The sequence below is a fragment of the Dromaius novaehollandiae genome, chromosome 6 (genome assembly GCF_036370855.1).
Source record: "Dromaius novaehollandiae isolate bDroNov1 chromosome 6, bDroNov1.hap1, whole genome shotgun sequence".
NCBI classification, from domain to species: Eukaryota; Metazoa; Chordata; class Aves; order Casuariiformes; family Dromaiidae; genus Dromaius; species Dromaius novaehollandiae.
The window spans coordinates 21358240-21384501 of record NC_088103.1 but is presented as its reverse complement, the minus strand read 5'-3'; the positions used below and the strand labels follow the sequence as shown (position 1 = coordinate 21384501).

At 36.6% G+C, this 26262-nt stretch overlaps 1 protein-coding gene across 20 annotated transcripts in view; it reads right to left on the bottom strand.

Moving 5' to 3' along the window:
• KCNMA1 (potassium calcium-activated channel subfamily M alpha 1) overlaps nt 1–26262 on the bottom strand; it is a 536645-nt gene that overhangs the window by 62087 nt on the left and 448296 nt on the right. For 19 of the 20 annotated variants that reach the window (XM_026116842.2, XM_026116843.2, XM_026116837.2 and 16 more), the window contains one exon: nt 2125–2218. In XM_026116842.2, coding sequence (XP_025972627.1) covers nt 2125–2218 — 94 coding nt within the window. Of the gene's footprint in view, nt 1–2124; nt 2219–6611; nt 6906–26262 lie in introns of all 20 variants that reach the window. The other variant, XM_064513826.1, reaches the window with a different exon arrangement.

Genomic DNA, 26262 nt, shown 5'->3' with positions numbered 1-26262 from the left:
ACCATCACTTTCTATTGCACATAAAATGTACCGTGTAACACTAAAGTATTTAATATATATGGTATAATATATCTACAGGAAAGGCATTTGTGTAGAAGTATGTTACCCTGTATTTGGTAATTTGATGTTTTGCTGAAGGCTATGACTTGAAAAAGCCTGCACCTAGTACAGAGGACCTGTCATCTCAGTACCCAAGAGCCAATAGAATAAAGAAGTACCCTTAAGCAGCAAAACTTTGACACAGCTTTGAAGCATATGAAAACAGTATAACTCCCCAGAATTATTATTACTCAAGATCAAAGAAATGAGGCATACTTTACATAGCAAACAGGGACAGTGCACTCAGCTCCAAATGTTTCAGCTCTTGCTCTCTCTCTCTCTCTCTCTCTCTTTTTATTTTTATTTCCTCAAAATTAAGATTTGGGGAGGGGGGAATCTCCCACATTTTTAGAACTTGAAATGGATAAAACCATTAGCATAAGATAAGAAGAATGCCCAGAGGTGAGTAAATTGAAAATGATGCTAGCATGACAACTGGCATCACAAAATGAGAAGCTTGCCAGTATGCTCATTTTATTCTTCCTCATAAACTGTAAACAAGCATGTAAATCAGTGTCATATGGGCAAGGCTGAGCTAACAGTAAGGCAGAGAACTTTTAATGATACATTTAACAGAAATAGATGGTCAATGGAAAAAAAAAGACACAGCTGGGTGCATTTTAGTCTGTGAATCAATCTCACTTTTGGTTCTGTAGTCTAAACAGAGATGAAGAAGACTTGTAGAAGTTATGTCCTTGAATATGCCCTAGATTGCAGTAACAATAAACAAATATGGATGCTTCTTTAACTGTCCAAAGAAATTCCCAGTCTATTGACTGAAATACACAGGAAAATTATCTAGCTGTATGCAGAATTGTTAAAGGAACAAAGTCATTGTCAACAATGAAAGAAGAGTGGTTAGTGATTTTATTTTTATATATAGATAGATAGATAAAGAACTAAATATTCATAGTAATTTTTTTCACTTACCCTCCACTACTGCAGATCAGAGTTACTGTACTAACACACACACACAAACCCCAAACTGCACGAATGTGTCTGTTTATATATGTAAATAAGCTTGCATTTGTCTGTATGTACAGTAGCAGAAAATCTCTGCTATGATATTTAGTTTTAGATACCATTACGGACTGAGTTATCTAGCCTGGCTACTTGAGATACGCACAATCAGAGCAGGAACAGCCTGCTTGTGGAAAACTCCACAGCTAGTATCTGATTTTGTTCTGATTGACTTGAGCAGGCAAAGGGTGAAGCACAGCAAGAAAGAATAGAAATGCCATATTATTTTAATAGATTCCAATTTTCCTGTTGCAGTTCTATTTTTAACAAATCTCCTCTTAGAGGCAAATTGTCCTATGGAAGGAAACTACATAGTTATACAAAGGCTTACTGGTGTACATATAGCAACAGGGGAAAAATATCACTAACAAGATGATGTTTTCATCATCCACTTTTAGAGTATATACTACCCTTTAAAAAATCCTTGTATTCCATAATTAATGTGCTTTTAGCCTGAGTAAAACTGCATTAGTTTTGAACTTTGCTTTGGCAAGTACATAGATTATTAGACTTTTTTATCAGTCTAAATCAATTAACAGAAATTTGATTTCAATCGACAGGATAAAAGGAAGGTAATATTCAGGTTCATTTTTGATTGTGATGATACATCTCACACATGGCCTTAAGTACAGAAAACAGTACTCAGAGGGAATTCAACAAAAAGAGAATTGCCTGAGGCAAACTAACCACACGAGTTCCTCTGATTGGTTAGTGCTATCATTAGTGCCACTGCTGTTTAAGAACTACACACGGACAGGACAGGGTGACAGCTAAGACTTTAAAGCCTATGTATTTTTCAAACAGCTTTTCAAACTGTTTTTCATGACAGAATTTTTTTCAGCTCTATCATTAACTGCTGACAAGCTGACAGAATAAATACTTCAGCCTTTCAGAAACCATCTAACAATCTTTCTTTTCCCACCCCTTCCCCTTTTTGATGTCGGGGGAGGAGAAGAGGAAGGAGGGAAGAAAGCAGATGAAGATAGGAGTTTCTTACAGTCTTACCTCATCAGTTTGGGTGAGGAGTTGGGTGAATTTCGCATGCCTCCATTTCGCTGCTTTTTTTTGGGCGATAGTGTCGACGGCTGCTCATCTTCAACTGGAAATATAAGGAACACATGAGATTTAGTACTGCTCTAAGAGCAATACAAAATACAAGTGAAGTAGCAAAGAACACACACTCTATGTCCATTCACGCACTGATACTTCATTGCTAACATAGGCCCAACAGTAATAAAAATCAAATACATGTTAGTCAAAAAAATTGGTTTGAAGGAGAAGGAGAAGCAGGGAAGAATACCAGGGTTTTGAACACAGGCGTTCAAATTGGTTTCATACTTCAAAAACAAAGGTGGGGGGAACCACATTCAGGTTATTCTTAGAGTTATTTTCAGTTAATCTGTGCTAGAGAAGAATTAGTGCTCTGCTACATTTCCAGAAAGATAAAGTGCTGTTTGCAATACCAACAGAACAGCTGCCAGCCTGCTTTTGCTAATGAACCAGACACCAGTTGGTTCTTGCTCTTCACATGCCAAACAGCAGAGTCTTCATGAAGAGATGTAAAATATTCAATGCCTTGATGTTCAATGATTCAGTTAGTTGGGACTGTGAATGCTGCCTGCCATTGTGCACAGATCTTCAGCACAACTCAGACCTCATCACTCCACCCTTCTCACAAAGGGGAACTGTTATAACAGGAGTGAACACAATGAGGTTGAATGGAAGTGGGGAGACAATACCTATATAACAGAGGATGCATGTGTTATGCAATCTTTTAATGAGGATGAGGAGCATTTTCAATGACAGATCAATTTCCAGATGTAAAATCACTTACGGTTTCGACAGTCATGACCACTCTCGGATAACCTCAGTCATAATACTCATTACTTAAACAAGTGCAGCTTCCTAATAACTTATCTGTAAGTATTAACCACCAGCATTATGGTTTTAAGATGGTTACTGCACTTAATAATTTGCACATAAAGGTTGCATTTTCTATCAAAGGGAATCACCTTTTGTCTGCTTTCTCAAATTCAGACTAATGCTGAATTATTCTTAAAAAAAAAAAAAAAAAGAGAGAGAGAGAGAAACCGTTTTCCATCTATTGTTAACTGAAAAATGAACTAGAAGATAATGTAACTGAGGCCTAGGAAGCTGTTACTTTAGAGCCAAAAGGAAAAAGATTAGTAGTAGTAGTAGCAGCTGTATTAAAGGAGCTTAATACACATTAGCAGTGCACAAGCAGAGGCTGCAAAAAAAAAAAAAAAAAAAAAAAAAAAAAATCTATTTGCAACGAGCTATGTAGAAACAGCTGCAAAAAGCAAACCTGGACATATGTCACCTGCCCTAGATTTATCTGGGAACAAATTAAGCAATATCCTTCTGCAATAACCCTCTTCTGACACTATTTTATTACAGTCTGCATTCTAGCCTGTCACGTCTGTCTGGGTTCTACAATCTGCTATGGAACTTCATTTTGCCTTGGTCAAGACTGAAGGACTGGGCCCCGAAAAGACAGATGTGCTGTCTTTTTACATGACCTGGCATCACCTAAAACATCCAGGAAGTTAAAACCAAACAACGCATAACAAAAGAAAAAAAACCCAATCACCCCAAACAGCGATGTAAAGCGCTATACTTAGATTAGAGCAATGGCTGTCTTATAATGATTTATTTCACTAATTTAACTTTCTTTTCTTTTTGGGAAGCATTCCCAAAGACAAAGCCATTTTCTTCTGATTTTTCCCCTCCCCCAGAGCCCTGTAGCGGAAATGCTTACCACTGACTAGTTAAGTACTATTCTTTGTTTGTCTGAGAGCTAAGTCCACAGAAAATTATCAAAAACATACAGTTTGAAATTTGCTTTGCATGTGAGTTTGTTGAAATTAAACTGGATCACTTCAGTATTCAGCTATTTGTGACCTGAAGTGAATAGTCAGAGAATTATTTTGTTAGTAGTATCTTCCCATTTCTGATTATTAAAAATTTGCAAGTATTTGTACATTTCATAACATCCCCTGCAAATCACTCTTTTAAATGGCATAGTCCTGTTTTAAACTTCTCTATCAAAAAGTTATTCCTGTGCTATACCACACAGGCAGTAAGTTGTTTTCAAGGTATATACTGTGCTCTCTTGTTCTTTATTGGATATAAACATTCACTTCTAATCTGGTGGACTCACCACTTAAAAGATCAAAGGAATAAGAAACACACAAAATGTTCCTTTACAGAAACCAGCTACAACTGATATGTTTCTCTCTGTTGGTAGCAAAAATTCCAAATTTCACTTAAACTGATACCATGGGGTTACAGAATGTTTATCAGAGATTCAGTATTGCACTATAAGAAAAGTGTATTGTTACACTTTTTCGCTAGTATAAGGAAGCTCTAAACCCATCAGGAATATTTGCCAAAACTTGTTTTCGTAGAGGACAGCTTAGATTGTATTATAGCCAGAAATATTTCTATGAACAATAGGAAACACTACTAAATAAGAGTATTTTCCCAAGTTTTCAGCTAGTTAATAAGACTCATCTCCGATCTTTTCAAATGCTAAAAGTTAGTGCAATAAGGATCTTTTGTCATGTATGGTCCAACATCTGGTTTTTTTCCAGTGCTATCAGCTGATACTACCCTGCCAGCCAATTATAAAAAAGTCTTGGTCAAAGTCTTAGTATAAAACAAAATCGAGTAATCATCCAGAATGACCATCTGCAGAACTAGATTTTAGCAGTCTACAGTCATTTTTTGTACCGCATCTACAATAAATAAGCTCCTTCTTTTGATAAGTGCTTGTCATCTCCACACTATACTACTGTCAGTAACTACCTGTAAAGTCCAATGCTAATGTGGCTCATGAGCTAATACCTGTTAGCAAACCTTCGGAGAGCTCTCAATTGGCTGCTAAAGCTGTGCCTTGCTTAAGCAAGGGAGCCATTTATTTTCATTGCAGCAATGAAAGATGATCTATCTTAATCATATCACATTCAAACAGGATTTTGTTTTTCAATGAAATTTGCACACTGAGTTCACAGTGCATCTGCAGTTAAGAGACAGTTCCATAAAAATGGGGAAAGGGAATACATGAAACTGAAATATATGAATGGTTTGTAATGGTGACCATTATCTATGGCTTTGTTCCCAAAAGTGTTGCAATGATAACTCACAAGTGACTTCTTAGTCGTAAGTAGGATATAAAACATATTTAATTATTATCCTCAGATACTCTTATCAATTTTCTGCATATTTAAAGAAATAGATCTAGCAAAGTTTTTAGTAAAGACATAAAATATCATTTTCATTTCACGGTTCCTGTGTCTACATGAGAGGAATAAAAATCAAATTAAAAGGGAGTCTTAAATGTACTTGTTCTTACGAAAGACAACCATATTTGAATAATGGGCTGTGATATATGACAACTCAACTCTGATGTTGTACGTTTGACCTAGTGCTTTTGTTAATGAGAATGTGCCCCATTTTTTTGTATTTTTGATGTCTATACGCTACAGGAGTTGTATTAAAATAGTCATATCATATTAGGAAGACTTTCTTCACCAGCTTTCACAAAAAGTGCAAATAAGTTCAAGAATTGGACACAGAATTTTATAGAATCTGAACTCAATCCAGCCTCTGAATTCTAATAAAATTCAAGAGCTTGTTTTTGCACATCCCTAAATATAACACTTAATATACTCTTGTAACAACCCAGTGCTCACTTCTCTAATAGGCACAGAATCTAACAGTTTTACAGTTCAGGAAGACTCAGTGCTAGAAAAATGTCAGGCAAGTCTAATGAGGCTTCAGATACTCTGGTTTATGCTGGAGTTTAAATTAAAGTTACACTGATGTTTTAACATGTTTGCTTATTCTTGAGTAAAGAGGATTCATTATTTCAATGACATAACCTCCAGACAACGTTCCATGAATTGATTTAAGATGTGCTGGTAATTTTAACAGCCTTAATGTGGAGCTGAACATCTGTAACAACATATTACTTGACTTTTATCCTCATTTCATTTTTTAAGCAAAATAAAGGGAATGTCTTTCAGAAACAGTGGGCAAGTTCATAACTTTTTCCATTGTTATTTTATGACCATTTTTAAAATAAATCTGTCTCCTTCACTACCTCTGTCAGGTCACTAGCAGCACAGTTTACAGACAGAGTTTTTTGGACCCTAAATGGAGCTGGAATTTTGAATAACATTTGCATTGCTGAACATCACACAAACTTGAATACCTGGTAAACTCATTTTTCCTAGAGTGTAAATGCTTCAGAGCAAATAACCCATATGAAAGATAAAGCACAAACCACCCAGAAACATTAGTTGAATAGCTATCTTGATTAACTTATTAATCACCACATCTGGAGAAACCCACATCTGTAAGCACTTAACAGAGCATTAGTAATGTCACAGTCACATTGAAAACAGACTGCAAAACCATGCACAAACCAATCTGTATTGCCTTATACATCCAACTACGGGGCTACCTACGGAGATCTTGGTTCAACCCAGGCTTTTGGGAATGGCAGCGGTATTTTACAGGCAAGCTGAGAGCCCTTTGCAATCTACAGTAGGTAGATTTTCCTTGTTCAACAGAACTCAGTAAGTTAAGGTGCAGCAGCGAGGGATTGTTGGGTAGAAAGAGGCTCCCTTTACGGTTATTAACAAGTGGAACAGGTTCCAGGATTCCTTCAGTGGACTTGGCACCAACCAAAGATTTAGTAGTTGCCTTCTTGAATTGATTTGAACATTTTGGGTAACTTGATCTAGCTGCATTCTTTACTTCTAAATAATAAGAAAAAATGTAAATTAATGTCTTTGTATTAAAAATTATTTCAAATCACAGGCATGAATCAATTTTGATATCATGTGGAATTACAGACTTTAAAGCTTAAAGTATCAGTTTGTATAGCTGAAATAAAGGTTTATACCTGCAGCTTTCTTATTTTTAATGGCTTTTTACAAGAGAATACTTATAAAAGGATTATTCCACAATATTATCATCTTTAAGCAATAATCCTATCCTAGGGTAAGTGTGTCTGAGGGAACATTTATTTCCCACATGTTGATAAAGGCTTCAAGATTTATTAGCTGCAGAAGATGTTTATTCCTTTGAATCTACTGAAAATGACAGGGGAGGCAGAGCACTCTGTTGCTATTAAAATAAATAAGGAATAATAAAAAAAGGTAAGGTCAACACTTCAAAAATGTGCAAGTACAGTTATGGAATTAAACTGATGTTTAGGAACCTAGATAAAAGTGTTTGGGTATTCCGCAGTGTTGAATGCCATGAATTGCAGGAGGTCATACATAGCACTTCTGAAAAGAAGGCTAATCAGTTTAATTTCCTAAATATGGATTCAGTTTGAAACTGTGAACCTTAATCTTCCATTTCTAATACACAGAAGCTAATTTAACAAAAACAACATGTTAAATAAAAACTCTAATGAATGCCATCCTCTGTAAAAGACAGTAATAAAATATACTCCAACTTTTTGGTAAAAATATGCAGTAATGACCTTCTATTGCTTATTTCATTCTGAACGAGTACATTATAAAGAAGAGGATATATTACTAAGCCAGTAAGACCTTATATTCTGCTATGTATTATGAAGTGAAGAGGTTAGGGAGGGAGTAGTTTATAGGCTGATAATCTTGCAGCACTGTTTCCATATGTTTGAATTGCCTTAAAGTTTCAGTGGAGAACTTGGAATAGACAGCAGCTCAAGACTGAGAAGGTCATGTTTTTTTTGGCATTTTTGACTAGTTTAACCATCAGATAAAAGCATCCAGTAACCAAACGGATACCTAAGTGGCATCCACATGCTTGTCATTTGTGTCCACAGACAAAATGTATCTCAGTCACAGAAAGGTGATTACATATGAATCAGAAAAGTCATTTGCTATGTACTCAAATTTAGCAAGGTTCTTTTAGCAAGGACCATTCCCAGTCAATGGTTTCTGAATTAATGGCTTGCAACTACTCTAACTGATGTGGATAGAAAAGTTTTGAATAGTGTCAGTAAAAACAAAACCAGAATCTAACAGTGGTATTCTGCTCTTTGCTATTAATAATAAAACATAGTGTACAATAATAAAAATGCATCGTGGCAGTTCCATTGGATTTGAAATCCTTAGATGATAACATATATCTTTGATTAGCAAAATTTCCAGAAAAAATGCTGGGCATCATATTGGATAAACACAATACTGGAAAATTACCAACCTTACCTCAGAGTTACTGGGTTTTGTCAAGCCTTGTGCTTCTATCTTTGGTATTCCTCCAGATAAACAATCTTCATATGATAAAATATATCTGTACAGACCTATTTCCCTACACAAGCCACTGGTCAAGCATGTTTTTCAACACTTTGAGATGTAACAATCTGGTTCTATTTTTCTAACTACAGACAGTAGCATTAGAATTAATCTTTATAAATCTACATCATCAAATCTTTATCAATCTACCTGCATCAAAATGTCTTCACACACACACACACAACAGAACAAAATCTATTGACAAGGCTCATCTCCCCTCTAATTAAGTAGTTTTAAGAAACTTGTTAAAAAACTAGTTTTCAGAAACAATCTTCTTGCAGTCTCTTCTGGCGTTCAACAGCTGATAGCCTCAGATACCAGATGTAACTGGTAAGCACTAAACTCCCATAAGGGCATATGCTTTATGGTCTATTCCATGCAGACAGAAACAAGCCTTCCCAAGATTGTCTGCTTGCACTAGCAGAGCATAAGCCACACCTGAAAGGCTTTGTCTCTCAGCAGGGCTTAATAGCTTGAGCTTGGCTTTAATAGTGTCACATGATCTTTTTCAGCATGTGGGCAGACCAAGCTGTTTCCCCTTATCTCCCATAGTAAGGATAGATACTACCCCTGAAAAGCAAAACATCAAACAGTGGGATAATAGAGTTGCCTTTTTTCATCACATTACTTGAGATTCAAGGGTTCTAACTACCAGTTTCAGACTATCACCTCTAACCTTCAACCTCTAACAAGAACTAGCCTCAGCTGCTTCAGATGAAAAAAAGCAGCAGCCACATGGTAGGCAACCGTGAAATAACTTGTCTACAGAACAAGTTTCTTTCTGATCCCAGTGATCTAAGGCTCATGGCTTCTTATTCCATCTTGAAAACCAAAGATTATAGTATAATATCTGCATAACCTATCTTTGGTAGGGATAATTCTCTTTCTCTCCATTCCTCTAATATAATTATGTATTCTTACCCCAGGAGAGTAAAATTTGTTATTTTTAGTCTAAATAACCTGTCACAATGTACATGTATACTGTGCTACAAACACAACTACTTCAGGATACATATGGAAATACATGGGCACACACAAAGATGCAATTCTGAACAGAAAATATAATTGTGTCTTCAGGTTAAGCAACACTGCATAACTAGGAGTAAAATATAGGCCAGTACCATCATGTCTACAGACACATACTCTAATGTCCAGAATTTAAAACACTAATTTTTTTAAAGGATCTTTTCAGTATAAGTTTCTTTTTATGAATAATTTCTTACAAATCTGACTGGGTGTTTCCACCATTGTGTGGGCTGATTTCCACCTAAAATGTATTTGGGGAACAAAGATTGCTATTAATTATATGGAACTAAATACACCCTTACACACTGTCACTCCCTCACTAATACTGGCAACCAAACTGTTTGGGTTGGGGTAATTTTGCTGTACCACTGTGTAATTTTAAACCACCAACCTCCAAATCCACAAGAGTTCTCTTCTGAGTATGTGATCAGGTTAGCACCAGCCAGTCTACCACAAACGAGCTCTTTCCTATTCACAGTTAGGTGAGTTTTTCTTTATTTGCTGTGACATAGGCCTTTATTTTCAACGTGAATGGTCACTGGACAAGTGTGCTGCCTACTTTGCGTGTTTTGCCATAGTTCGTTAGAACTGTTCAGGACACTCACCATGTATCCAACACGTTTACTGGTTATTTTGAGAGAAAAATAATGGCTTATTGAGAATGGTAGACAGTAAGGAATTGGTAGGAGTAATCATTTAAGAAATTCAGTGCTTCCTATAGTATTTCCTAATCCCACTCTGGGCAAATGCTACCTGTTTTATGGTAAATGCTATGGAGAACTTGATCAAAAATCCTGTCAACATTAGGTAGGTAAAAAAATAATGCCTATAAAATGTGAGGTATTCATATAATTTTTGTAGAGGTATCAAGCTGCATGCGTTCTTACTCTTTCCTCCACCCTCAACAACTCCCATTCAAGCTCCATTTTAGAAATGAAATATACAGACTTGCCTACAGACCACATTAGGGAATCATGCCTGTTTCTCCTTCTATACATTTTGTTTATTATAATGAAGATAATTTGAAAAGCAATCTGCAACTCCCAGAAGATTTTTAAAACAACCAATGTAGTTAATTGTACGCCTATGGCAATCTCTATTTATTCTTTGTGAGCATGCACTTGCCATAGCTTAAAACTGGGCTGAACTTTAGTTTAAATGTAACAAGGCAGAATACCAGTTCAGCACTTTCAACAAAATGGCTGAAACTGGCTTCAGCATGATTTGCCTGGAAGGGAAGATGAGAATGTGTTTTAAAGACGAAAAAAAATCCTGACGAAAACCAGGCATTCTAAACAACCACCACCAATGCCACCGCTTCTTTCCTCCCCCATGTCTATCAGCTGCTAGGCTTCCAGCACTGTTTTTTGCCAAACACCAACACGGCATTTTTCCTTCATAGTCAGCCATCAGCCAGAGCTGTCAGTTGCAGATACTTCATTTTTGTTTCAATCTAATTCATATTGCACTCACTTAATCTCCGCAGTGAGTAATGCCATGTCTTTGTACAGATATGCCAAATCCAGCACTAGAAGAATAAAGTGTTTTCAGCAGTTAAGCCATGCTGGTTTGAAAAACTATTTGCTTTCTCCCGCCAACTTTACTGTTTTCTTTCTTCTAAGCATCCTCCCAGCTGACCTCCAAAGGAGCAATCACCATTCTGCACTCTGGCATTATGTCCACAAAGCTCAGCTTTCACATGGTCAGTGAAGATGATCTGCAGTTCTGTATTACTAAATGCAAATAATCAATATGTTGATTGAGCTTTTGGCTACAAGAGTTCTTTTGCTGGGAGTGACAGCGAGCCCAACTTCCCTCTTTTAATGACAAGCCTGCTTAGACTTTGCTACCTACCACTTTGTGAATCAGGCAACTGAAAATACCCACAGCAATTCCTCCAAACTGTCAGCTATTGCTGTGATTCCACCCAGCACCCCCTGTACAAGACAACAGATTAACCATTAGACTAGATATGTTGAAAATATACAGCTTCAACCTTTCCCCAGCTAGCTCAGAGCGATGTATAGATGATTATTTCAACCGTCAGCTGCCGCATAGACTTAAACCCCTGCACAATAACTCCTGGATTCATCTGCCCCTTGTCAAACTTGCACAGCTTTAGTTTGAGCATACATAGTGTGGCAGTTTCACTGCGGATCTAGAATAATCCAGACGGCTGCTGTCTCTTTGTTAACAGGAAGCTAAACTGATGAGTTTGTAATGCATTTCTTATCAAAGGTAGTTTCAGAAAAGAAAATGTACCCCATCAGTTTGTGCCGGAGTTTAGCATAATATTGAAATAGGGTTTAATCAGAACATTTGTTATTTGTCCAGAAAAAATATTATTCAGCCCCTTTAAAAATCACTTTATGCCAATGAGTTATTTATTTTACAAATTTATAATTATTACTGGATTTTTTTTTTATTTTATTTTTTTGTGGTAACAGATGCAGTGAAATCATTGACTAGAAACTACAACGCAATGGTGCTTGACGGTACACAAGAATGTTAATTTTAGAAAACTGCACAGCAGTATTTGTTTGGTGCCTGAAATGGTAATTTGAATGAAGGAAAACGATTGCAGTTGTTTCATATGTGCATTGCCAGCTCAAGGAAATATATTTCTTTTCTTTTTTATGTACAAAGAGAAACAGATTTGCTGTATATTTATACATACTAGAACAATTAGAAAAGCAGGTAAGGCTCACTGGCTATCAGTTGCACTTTGTGCCATCTGAAGCAAATACGAAAACGTAAAGATGCAAGAATGTCAAGAACGTACCATTTCACAACATTTTGCAAATAGCTGGAAATACAGAACGGTGCTTTTGAGTCTTTACATAAGATATTCTCTCAGAAACAGCATAGTCCACATTTTTTGAACAACAAAGTTTTTTGGGTTTTGGGGTTTTTTTGTCCCAGGCTTATACCTTTTGGCTAAAGACATATAAAACTGATTGAAAATCAAATGAATTGCTCCATTTTTTTTGTATCTGTTGCTTAATTCTTGTATTAATAATGTAGTGTCTTTCAGTCTTCTTAATTCTTATAGGACGAAAAGGATTGAAACACAACTACAGGTTTCTAACTCACCTTTCCTTTCCCTGAATCCAGTATAAAAGCAGTTAATACAAAATGTGGAATGTTGCTAGGCTGGATCCTGTTATGTATTCTAGATGGGTGCTCTGATCTTCTATTAAACTATGAGAAAGTTAAAATACCTGAGCTTTTAGGGTTAAACAGGTATAAAGAAACAAGGATACGCTGAAAAGGCTTGGAAACCCTGCAAACTTTTAACTTGAATCTTTCGATAAAAGAAGTCCAGGCTAGGCTTTTACACTACTTAAAACCTTTAATTTACTTTTAGGGGTACAGTAACCCCCTAAGGTTACTGTAGAACTCTGATTTTTCTTTGCTGCTTCAGTTTAATCCAAGAGCAGAATTGTTATAAATGCTTCCCCAAGATACCTGTTGTTCTTACTTCCCTATTACTATGACTTCAGCAAGCAAATGATTTCAGGTTGTTCAAATTGTGGCTGATCTAAAGTCCATTGAAGTCAGAGAAAAGACTTACATTGACTTCAGTGGACTTAGATCAGGAGCATTAAGCTGTTCATATCTCATGCTTCAACGTGCAAGCTGATGAAATGGGGCAGGAAGAAAGTGTTTCCCATATATACAGTACTGCACAATAGGCTTGGGCACTTTAGAGGAGAAAGGTTTCAGATTTCAAGGACTTGATTTCTTGTTCCTATACAAAAGAATATACATAATGGGGCACTGTTTGTATGTAACAACCATCTTCCCCTTTTCCTCACAAATGTACACAATAAAAAGAGCTACTTTGTTTAAATCCTAATCAAATCCTAATTTATATTCAGACTAAGTTGTAGTTCCACTGAACCTTGAACATCTTTTCTGGTTCAGATTTTAGTATTCCCTGACACATTTTTCTTAGATTTTTTAGAGTCTTCATTCCCCATTGCCTTCTCAATTTACGATTCACTCTGTAACTGTTTATTCAAGTCATTACATTGTTATTGGCAAACTGTCAAATAAAAAGTTAAAAAAAAAAATCAGTGTATTTTTTTTCTGTCCATTTAATAGTCCAACTGACTTCTCCACATGTTGCACCTGCACAGAATACTACTGGAGCAAAGTCTTTTGGAGAAAGGGAAAAGAAAGGAAGATGTGTCTAAAGTCCAGAACTTAAAACAGAACTCTGTCTGTGTTCATGGGAGTCTGGCCCCCAGACAAAATCAAAGTAAAGGCAATTGACTCTGTCTTTCGAGAGGGCAGTGTCACAGAGTGCACTCTGGAGAATAAGGAGACCCAAAGTCTCTCCTCAGGTATGATAGGCATAAATATTCCCTGACTTAAGTTTTAAATTCTGTTATTTCATTACGACAACCTGTTCTGCTATCTGGACACTGAGGAGGAGCAACAGCAAAACGTTATCCCCCTATCCCAGAAGAAAGCTGCTCTGACACTGCGAGTCCTACTGTGTCACGAGCAGCTACAAACTCCAATTTTAGAACTACAGACGCTTTGTCTGGCAGAAGCAAAGTGCAAAAGGATTGCTCAAAGCCACACACTAACTTTTTTAATAGAATATTTTATTGTCTTATGGCTACAAACAGAGGACTGGGAATCTCTTGACTGGGAATTTAGTTCTACCACAAATCTTTTATACAGCCTTGGGCTGGTTACGTACAGTCAATTCCTTTTTGACCAAGTTCCGTACTCAGAGTTCTTGCTGAGACTCAGTGACCAAATTATCTGAAAATCTGGCCAGTAATCACTAATTTTCTCAGACTCACTAGGTATAAGATGGTGAGGTTGCTATTCTATTTGTACAGTTCATTATGATCCTAAATTATTAACTCCATGGAAATATACCACATGCATATGTGATAAAATTGCTATCAGAGCATTTTTTGTTATACTGGACACAAAGGTGCATCTCTTTAACATCAAATAACTGAAATGACTTTTATTTTATTCCTGTTTCTTTTTTCTTTCCTTTTTTTTTTTAAAAAAAAACAGTGTCTATTAAAGGACATTATGATTTCTTTATGAGTGGTCCTTTGACAGTTCCCCAAGGCATGACACGTGAAGCCAAAAGGCATGTCTTTTGGGGATTCTTTAAGAGTAGCATCACAGGGCAAATTGTGGTGTTAAAATTTTCCACACCTACAGTTCTAAATTCAGTGCATGACAATGACATAGACTATCCTTGTCTCAATATATAGCAATCCAAGCTGTATTGCCCTTTGTCCTATTGCCTCAGAGAGGATTTTGACGCCAACTGTAGAGGACACAGAGGCAGAAGTTGCAGGATTAGTGAGAGTAGACTGCAATTATGTAGTTCTGTCAATCTGTAGGAGAAATCTGTTCTGCAGTTACACATTAATGGAAGTGGCCCCTTTGTGGCTGAATATACTCAGAATCTGATCAATCACTGCTAAAACCAGTGAAGTTTCCTACGTGACCAAAGAAAGAAACCCCTATTTAAAAAAATCAAAATTCCAAAGCCCACCCACCATTCTGCCTATGTACTTGACTATGTACTTGACTGTTTACACTCCCTCAGCTCCATTAAAGTTCAATGGGAAAATATACAATGCATAGAAGTAACTAAAGGAAAAAGGGAGCATAAGAGTCCTTGGTGATTACACTGCTCCTCGGGATTAGAAATCTTGTATTTACCACACATATTGTGTTGCATGGGAAGACAATTATTCAGTGCATAGGAAAGGGATAGTTATATGCTTATTTCTTTGGAGAAGGACACTATAAATCTCAACTAGATCTTGCTGCAATTGTTTCCTTCCTGAGAGCACTGGTAAGTGTAGATTTCACCTTGCAGAAATCTAATTAGAATTATTACCTTGTTTTCTGGTTCAGAGTGTCAATTTATCTCAACTTCTTAAAAATAAACATTTTCAATGTAATTCCAACCTACATATCCTGAAATTTTAAACTGAAATAACCTTTTCTTTATGAATGATGAAGGTGTTTTCATTAACACCTTTCCTGAAGAAGACATACTAGACTCCTTTGCCCCTTTCCCTGCCTGTATAGCATTGCTGATGGCAAAAGAGATTTTCAGAATCCTCTTCTAAATTTCAGGGACTGTAATGTTAACTTTTTAGGATTTTTTTTTTAATTGTCGCTCTCCTTCCCAGTGAGTTGTCTTAGTTCTGAAACATGCAATATAGAGGACACTGCTCAGTTTTTTCTGCTGAGTGGTTAATGCACCACCAATAAATTGAATTTGTCTTCTTTTTTGAACTTTGCTACTTTTGAATGTCTTTTCCTTTTTGGCAGTTGTTTACCCCTGTACAACAGGGGATAGAGGTGTCTGTGTCTCTGAACAAGAAGAACTGAAATCTCAACATTTAACTCTGGCTTTCTTATCATCAGCCTTATCCAGCTTTCATCCACATCAATGGAAAAACTTCCATTAACTAAACGTTAATAGGATCAGGCACAGTGATCCCCAAGACTCTCTCAGGTTCAGCTGTAATATTTTCTGGGATGGAAGTATTAACACTGTTGTTACCAGTGTGGTCATAATATCGTTTTCATGTGTTAACTAAGTATAAAGTGCTGTGCATGGTTACATGCACATGTTGTTTCTATAGACATGTGTTTACACTGTATGTACCCATTTGGGCACACTTCTTCTATACAATTAAAATGGGCTATCTGAAACATCAGAAATATTTTTTTCTTTAAATAAAATTATTTCTTTACAAAAGCAATATGTAACAAAAAAAGATCTCGGAGCCTTTCAGTTACTATTTATTTCTAAGCTAGCAGCACCATCTGCTGGTTGCATTGAGTTTCGAGCCCCAGTGCAGTTTTTCTATCTTCTTATCCGTGCGCAAGTATAAAGCCGTATTTCTCAGCTGCTGTTATACATAGTAATCTTATTGCCAGAAGACAGATTTTTAGCACATTGGTTGTAGTTTAATAATATTCTATTACCTGAAGTATGGATTTCATAAAAGCAGGGAATGTTAATTGTTGACAAACCAATACTAATAATGCAAAGTAGTGTAAGTCAGTCACAGGGTAAACATCCAATTGAATCAAATAGAATGAACCTATTGTATTAAAAGCCTCTTGTTATATATGCTGGTTTGATCACTTACATAAATAAAGTTAAATACAGTTCATGACACTATGAAATCATTGATTTTTTTCTCTAAAAAGAGTGTTTTCTATTTTAGTGATTTCTATCACTCATTTTAGTTCAGTGTTGTGAAGTTCTGTTTTTCTTTGAAAGAATGTACCTAAAAAACCAATGTCACCTGGTAAATATACTAACATAACCAACACCCAAGGTACAAATAACTAAGATTAAATCTGTAAAATAATAGCAAAAAATAGCAACAGCAAAAATAGAAGTGGAATATAACACATCGCTATAGAGTATTGGGTAAGTAGAGTATATCATTTTTAGATAAACAATGACAAAGCAGAGGAGGTAAAATAATACACACAAAAAACCCTCAAGCATACATGATGCCTACCTCTGTATCTGCAGAAGAAGCAGCACATAAAATGAATACTCACACCCCTGTCAAAGAATACAGTTGTTTGGCTGAAACTGATTGTTATAGAGGAGCAAACACTGGCAATTTGGTAAGAGTGAAAACTAAAGTTTAAGCTAAGAAATTCAGTGGTGATAACTAATAACAATGTTACCTACAACATTGATTTGATCTCTAACAGAAAGAGTACTCAAAAGGATGGATGCATATGGCAAGGATCATATTTTTCATATAAAACCTAAATAAGATCAAAAATCCTCCACAGAAAATAATAAATGACTCTTTCACGTCCCCTCTGATTACATCTCCAATATTAAAAAATACTACACTGATAATACTGAAGTACATGCAGAAGTTAGGGCGGAACTATTTAGCATTACTATAAAAGGGAAATGCATGCCATTTCACATTCACCTCATGTAAGACTAACTACAGTGGTATAAAAGTATGCAGACTAACAACTTATAAAGAAAACAAATCATACAAAATCTACTATCAAAGTAAACTGATAGCCTGTTTTCTTTTAAAAAAATGTTATTTTATTTTTCATGTTGTTTCTAAAAGCTACGCAGAGATGTCAAACTTGCTTCTTTCACAGTATCTCTCAGGCAGATTGTGTAATAAGATCACAACTCGTCATGAGGAACAGCTTTAGAAAGGAAGGTTCCTTAAAGGTAAATGCATAGTGCCACATACTTTTGGTGTCATTAACCAAACTCAGATGAGAATATGGACATTTCTAGAGGAAGTGAAGATAGCCTAACAGCAACCCCAGCACTGTTAGCAAATAGTGCACTGAAACCAGAAGAGAGGAAAATGGCAATGGAGGACTGCAATAGGTCATACGATTGTCATAGTGTTGAACTAGCAGCTCAGATTATTAGGCATGTCCTGCAGAACACCTGCAGTGCTCAGTGCTATACCAGAGAAATCACAGAGAAATCTGTGAGTATGAAATTAAAGACAGAGAATGTTCATTTTCAAAACAGCAAGCATGATAAGGAGGAAAGAAGACTGAACAACAACAAATCAATAAAGAAAATGATGCAGGGAACTTTGACCACTCTAGGTCCTGTCCTTACTTCTGTTATAGTTATCTACACTAATTTCACAATGAAGTCCACAGTCACCTGGAGGAGGAGGAACTTTCTCCAATGCACAGAAGAAAGAGGATATACTAGCTTTCATAAGATTTATGGGTCAGTTACTACCCTAAAAGTAACTATATCAACCACAAATGCCACGGGATGTCAATACATTTGAAAATAGCTTTGCTGCCAGATGTTTTGAGAGTCAGATACTGAAAGCATCCAAAAATCCAATGCTCAGGGAACACTGACAGATGTCAAGGAAGCCATCGTCCAAGAGCAAACTGCTTGGAGCTCTGCCTCTGGGGATTTTATTTTGTCCTGCTTAAGGAGAAAGAAGAGGGCAGACAAAAGATTCATATGCTAAAGGCAGATTAAAAACAAATGTGTATTTTGACAGATTTTATATTCTTCATGGGAAAACCTCAAGGATATTGCTGAGGAAATCTGTGGAACTCAAGAGACAACTTCAGGATATTTCTTAAGGAGTATGTGGGGTTGGAGTCTTCGGGCTGAATATATGAGCCTAAGGAAACAATTCTTGCATTCCTTCAAGCTAGCCCTACAATTTCAAATGTCAACCAAGAGCTGATCTATTTGTTAGAATTCCAGCTGAAACTGTGGGTGAACGAGCTTCAGCATCCAAAGATTCAGTCAACCAACCAAAAAGACTATCAAAGATTGACCAGCTACTAGACATGATAACACTAGAAATCTCGAATCCAAAAACAGAGGATGTATTTTCATTTAAGCAGGACATAGTATTTTCAGGAATCCTTCAGAGAGAACAAATAAAAAAGTTCCAAAGACCACGCTGTAAAAAAATGAACATGTAGTGATGGTCATGGGGAGATCTGAAACAAAAATTAAAATAATTCCTGTTGGAAAAGAGTGTAGGGAATTCTAAGAATGGCAGACTTCTACAGTAATGATTATTGTTCACAGATCAGGCATATAACATATAACATGTAGAAGGATATGGTACCAATTGGTTAAAAGAATGCCAGTTCCTACTCTTGCAAAATTTCAGACCTATGTTATATCAGGCTAACATAGACTATGCACTCATAGATCCTTGGTTTGAGTCACCTTTGCCACTGCAAATTGTGTGTTCATTTACTTCTGTTCAAAATGTAACCAGTGGCTTTTCCTAGGTTACACAACTTTCCAAATTATAACATGCCAGTGAGCCAGACTCCCTGTATGGAAGGATCTTGTCAAATAGTTACGATTACATTGTTGACTCCAGTCTCTGCAGATCTTGCATTATGCTCATCACTGCAGAACCTGTGATGAGACTAACATCTGTCCCAAGTCTATTGTTCTCTCATCTTTCCTCCAAAGGGACATATTACATGTCTGAAATAAGAAATCAAAAAGGTACATCCTGTTACCAAGGCCAGGGAAACTGTTGACTAGAAACAACCAAAATATTTACAATGAAATGCTCTATAGATAGATAGATAGATAGCTTTTCCCCTCTTGGATAATTCTGCTATGGGACACAAGCTCTTGTTGCAAAAAAAGCCAGAATTTATGAAGCAGTCCAGAGAAATTTAAATCTTTATCAAATGAAAATGGATTTAATTTTCAGCAGATTTTTGTATCTAACGCCACACAAAAATAAAGTTTTCACACCTCAGTTTAAGCAAAATATAATTCATTAAAAATTACAATTTAACTTGAAACTCTGAAAGTGTGCAACACCACATAGTAAGATAAATATTTTCAATGAAATACCAAAAGCATTACTTAACATCCAAAAGTTAGATAGCATTTTGCTATTTTGTTTTTTGCCCTAACACTGGAAAGCTTTTTGGGGTTGTGCACAATGAAGTAAAAAGAAAGCATTTCATATCAAAAACAAGACAAGTTTGTTGGTCAAGATTGGCTATGAACCCAGTTCCATTATTAGTGAGAAATATTAGTATGACAACTGAAAATTTCAGAAATGTTTCCCAAATGTCATAAAAGACACTACACTGTAGAAGCCAGAAAAGTACAGCCTCTTCTATTCAGTAGTGAATCTCACTTCTTTTCACCCTTCTGCTGCCTCAGGTGAATTGTATACACTTTCACAACCTGTGATTCTAAATACATGGTGCAGTACTTCTTTGAAGCCAGCCATCCTGTGATCAGCTGATCACAGAGAACCTGACTGTCCTCTCACATGTTTTGGCAGATCAGAAATAATTCCAATAAAGCTAAAAGTGAATAAAAAATTATGGGACAAATGACATTGTTAATGAAACATACTATCAGTTTATGATTGTAGATTTTACCTCATGCTACTCAGGGAACAGGAATAAGCATCATTTGAGCTTTAGGCTTAAAGCATGTAATTGCTTTTATTCTTTGCTAAAAGAATGTAAGTTTTACTAGCCTATGGAACTTTATTAGCTAGGCAAACGTTCATCTTGACTTCTAAGTTGTTGTCCGTATATCAAAACTTTTCTTGTTACTAAAAATCCAAGCAATATGTCCCCTATGGGATCAACTATGTACTATACAAAATAAATCATCTACAGCGCTGGATGACAAACCCGCTAGTCCATTCCGGCAAGAGTTTGCTAAAGAGGAGAATCTCCATGTCTCATTGCTAGTCCTCCTCCATAGCACAGCTATGGGGTTGTAAAAGCTCTCTCCATATTGTACTACTGTGTCAAACAACACATATCGCTACTGAGTTTAGCGAGAGAAGATAATGTCAGGAACATGGCAATGGAGATGGTGACACATTTAGTGCAAACAACATCTTTTATGCAAGAACAAACAAAGGAAATTGCATGACAAATCTCAGAGATGCTGTAAGCCTTCCTTGGATTTCATTCAGCAGTTCTTCATAGTAAACATGGTCTACATTCCAATTAAAGTTCAGAAATAGCTAAAAACTGTAGATGATTTTTGAACAATTTTATTCAGAAATCTAAAAAGAGATTCTTCCCTGCTGACGCAGATAACTAGAACCTATTCATGCCCTCTTAACTAGTATCCCCTTTCAAAACCTGCCTAAATTAGACATCAGAAAGGCAGTTCTGGTAATTTCCACATCCTTTCTTTCTGTCATGCACCCCATTTCACTTTCCTCTCCTCCTTGCCATTTGTTTATGACCTCCTTCAGCAAAGATCAGAAGACATGAAAATTGACCTCCAGAGGGGAATCACTATGTCAAAAGGACACACGACCTGATATTTAGCACTTCGAGACAGAGATCTCAAAGCACTTCTTAACACAAAGTGTAATATAATATATTGAGAATACAACATCTCAAACTGTGGGTGGGAAAAGTGTTATAGTCACTAAGCAATAGTAAGTCAGTAGATTAGTCAAGATTGGGATCTCGGTCATGCGCCATTTTTGTTTCAGATTTGCCTGGCCTAGAATTTCTAGTCAAACTAAAATATCCACATGAATTTTCAACCAGGCGACACCAGCCACACATTAGTAATCCCTTTTCCTACTCTTTTTAGAATAACTGATTGTACTGTGCTAACAAGATCTGATCAGTATCAATGAAGCCTGTATGTGTGAGGCAGCATACAGTATGCTTCCTAAAGTCATTCATAAAATTTGAAACACAGCAATAGTGTTCAATAACACATAAAATATCAAAACGAAAACTAAATCATTGTAATACAAAAAGGCATGCTAACATAAGTTGGTAAAGAATCTGAATCAATAGCTAATATTTATCATATTATATATAACTGAAGTTTACTCTGTTGTAATGTATGTTCTCAACATATTTAAGAACTTATATGTTAAACAAAATCTATGATTTTTTCTTTTAATCTATTAAATTCTTTCCCCTTCTGTTTAACCCCACCTGCCCTTCTATAATCTCTATCAAAGCAAGGATATAGGGTGAATGCTGGTTTTGGGAGGCACTTCATGAATGACACACAGGGTTATGTGACAACAATCTCCTCTTTTTATGTAGCACAGAAAACATTCATGAGGTTTGTGTCTTGGCGTGGACAAATACCTGGGAAAGCTCTAGGTACTCAGTAGAAAACATGATGGCCCAGAAAAAATTGTCCTGCAAATTGCTCCTGGTTTCCATGCTCAGGGCTGGGCCACTGCCCTACACTGAATTTGATAAAATCTTAAATTCTCTGATTCTAATTCAATGGACTGTCTGATGCCTTTAGTAAACTTTAGGTTGGCTCCCTCAGGCTCCAATTCGAGAAGCTACTGAAGCACACAGTATGTGCATGAGTGGTCACACCAGTTAACGTAACTACTTACCTGGTTAAAAGCATGCATATGTTAAATAAGCTGGGGATCTCAACTGAATAGTTGGACGGTGGTGTCACTATGTTTGATTTTTTCCTCCTTTGTCTTGTTTTACATTAAAATGCATCAACAGCAAAAAAACTCCCATATATAATGCAAGTGCACTTCAACTGGTTTTGGAGGGTTCTTCTTCCAGTTTGGTATAATACATCGTATTCCACTTTATATGGTGATGCTGTATTGCAGTCTGTTGCATGTTACAATAAGCACCTCCTACTGAATATTACAATAATTTCAGATCACATGAAATGTAGAAGACTGAGGCCAAAGGAATTGTTTTTTCTATGAATGTGAGGGACAGCATTTCAAGTCAGAGAATATCTTTTCCCCTGAAATTAGAAAAGGAACCAAAGAACAAGAGCATCATATGGAAAAAAATTGCAGTCCAGGATTATAAGTAGTACAAGCTTTATAGATCAAGCATTCATTTTAGTTTGGAAGCAATCTGAAAAGAACACAGATTATGCCTCAAAGTGTGTCTGTGATTAGCATGAGCTGATAGCTTTCTGCTTTTATTGGTTCAATATTAATTTGAGACCATGCCCAATAACATCAAAACAAATTAGCTAAAACTCCAAATGGCAATCAACTTGGGGGACCTACCCTGAAAAGCAGTGCGAACAACTTTCCAGCATCAATGTGCTTCTCAATCCTGCAGCTGTTTCTAAAAGCTTCCTCCCAAAGGCACATTTAGAACTAAATTAAATGCAACTTTGACTTAATTAACGTTTTAAATGATAATGAATACAATGTAGATTCATAGAAGACATTTACATTGTGTTATAAAACGTATAAAAATTTAATAACTCTTTGTTAATAAGTTATGTCTCTCCAGACCCATAAAGCCTAAGGCAGTCAGCGCAGTAGTCTAGGGTCTAATCTAGGTTCCTAATGCAGGTGGAACAAGGAGGCAGAAGACTGACTTGACACTTGACATTTGCTCTAAGCCTGCTCTGGATCAAGCCACTGCTTGTTCACAAGTGCTTTATTTCATATAGTAAAGGTCAGAATTTGGGCTCAAGGCAGGACTATGACAGAAATGCTCAAGTGGAAACCAAGCCAGCCCTGGCATCTGTCGCTTGAAATAGCTCAGAAACAGTAGAGATAGAGAGCTAACCGGCTAGCATCTGTCCCACACCAAGGAGGTAACAGGAAGAATCTGCTGCCTGGTGGTAAGAAACTGTCATGGTGAGTTTCATGACAACCAGCCACACTCAGAAAATAAAAATGCAAACATAATTTCCATGTCACCTTGCATAAGGCCCTCTGCTAAACTCACTCCACAGGATGCAGACAACATCTTTTCTAGCTTGTCCCCATCAAAGCAAGCCACTCACTAGTCTCTTCCCAGTGACCCTGGTAAGAAAAACTACTCAAACTAAAGGCCTAAAGGAATTAAAGGCAGACTTCTTGGTCTTTCTCTCCCCCACCTTCCCAATTCTTCAAAAGATTTGCTGCTAAACTTGGCTGTGCCTGCATCCTGAGGTGATGCGAGACTTTGTCTCCTTGTTACAGACATCACAAACTGGGCAGAGCTCCCTCTCATCAGCCTAGTGGTACATATTCCATCACAAAATTCATTTGAAAATGCATGTGCTTATATATTCTGGTCATGTGTAATGAGTCAGATTGTCTCACTTTTACCAGTCTCCTGGCTGACAAGGAACAACTTGGGTTAGGGCTTTTTTGGCTTTTTTCCGCTCTGGCATTTCTAAGACTCACTATTCATCTATATCCTCACATTATATCCAAAAGAAAGTTAAATAATTTAGCAGCACTCAGGTTCTATTAAAACATACAGAAATAAAAGGGATTCATTGTTTGTCTGTAAGAGTCAAACTCTATATACTTAAAGTCACCTACTGTAAAATATCTATTGTTTCATCTTACTTTTTTCCCCTCTGTAATTAATATCTTCTATTCACTGTTTGAAAAGGAAATTTAGAAGGCCCACTGCATTCATTATAGAAAGCAATGCTGGAATAGATGCCTGGAGTGTCAGGAGGAGGAGTATACATCAGCCCATTCTCATCACTACTTCTATCTCCATGTTAGCAATGAAGAAAAATGCAGAGTTGCACCACGGAGGTGATCACTTGCAGGTGTGCAAATCAAAAGTGAGAGAGAAGCAGACACAACAAGGTCAAGGGCTGGTTCAGAGAAATTGCTGTTCCAACCAGTAGATCTGGAGCACTGGTTAAAATTGTGATTGAGTCAATTCATCCTGTCTTCTTCAGCAGGGGCACCTGCATGCATCTTTTGTGCAATTGCCACAAGCACACAAGAAGAAGGAAAGAAAGTAGGTCAGGCAGAATCACAAATATAAACTAAGTTTGAAAGTGGAAGAGTAATTATGAGATTTCCAGTTTTAGAAAAGCAGATCTCATGGTAACAGACTTCTGATTTGCCAAAACCACACGGTATAGAGCTGGCGGCAAATCTGGCTGATCTCTGGCCTGCACAAGCACTGACTTCACATCAGTGGGTATGGCATAAGAACCTCTATACAACAGCACAGGAATTTCTGACCTTGGTATCTTCTGTTTCAAATTTTCCATTGTCTGACTTTATATGCTTCAAAACCCCTTTAACCAGTTTTGGTAATAGCAGCTTTCTTGACAGTACGTCATTCTAAGAAGGCGGCTAATGAAGATAAGTTGGTTTTGTACATTATCCAGACTACAGACTACATTAAGATGATACATTGTGATATGCCTGATTTTTTTCCCCTGAATTGGACTTTGTATCTTAACTGTGTTATCCAAAACACTGTTTTCTCTGTAAAACTGAACACTTCCTAAAACATACACAGGTGTTCATTTTTACATTATTTGTGGTATTTTGAAAGGACACATGCAATCTTGTAGAGGTGCTTAGAGGAAATATCACTGCTACTTCAGTTCTCAGGAGCACAACTCTGAATCCAAGTAATTTTATTGACTTGCATGAGAACTAATTTAACTGAAGTAAAAATCTGTCAAGTGTAGAAAAAAGAATACTTTTTGGAACTAGGTTTATGTAAATCAATCTCTTTCCCACAGAGTGGTTGACTTCACAAATATTGGATGGTTGTAAATAGCACTGCATGTTTTATCTTCTCTGTGGCTTTGAATTGATAAGAATTTATTTTGACACTATGTCTCATTCTAATTGTCCATTTACATTAGTCTCATTAAAAAAAATCTTCAGGCTACAATAAGATAAAGCTATCATTCTCTAGTATATAGAGGTGAGGTCATTCCATAAAAGTGAGTTGTAAAAACATAACAATCTGATTATAATCACTTGCTTACAACCCTATGAGGTCATAAGCTCCTTCTTCCCTGAGGGGCTACATCTCCTTCTTTCCTTTCCCAGCAGATCCGAACAGTTGTTTACTCCTTCAGTTTCCCCTTCCTCAAAACACTAAGGTTATGCAGTTGGCTTTTTGCGCAGGATACAGAGGAAACGATATGACCACAGAGGGATGAGTGGGTTATATTAAAGAGAAATGTGTCTATGCAGCAAAAGTAAAATTAATAATTTGACCGAACAAATGAGCATTCATCCCATCTGTGGCCCCCCTGAAATTCTCACAGCTTGGAAAAGATGTTAAGAGCCATGTCAGTATCCCACTTAGTATCTCACTCTTCAGACTACTATAAATAACATAAAAATGGGATCATACTTGTATCTGATTTGAGAGGCTCTAAGTCCCTAGATACTACAAGGTGGTGTACGTTAACATCTAGTAAAGTGGAAACCACTGTCGCTATACAATGAAAAGAAAATTATAGTACTTAAAGATGGTCTTTGGCAGGGTGTACGCAGGCCTTCCTGCATCTTAGCTATTCCAGAAAAGCAAGTATTTA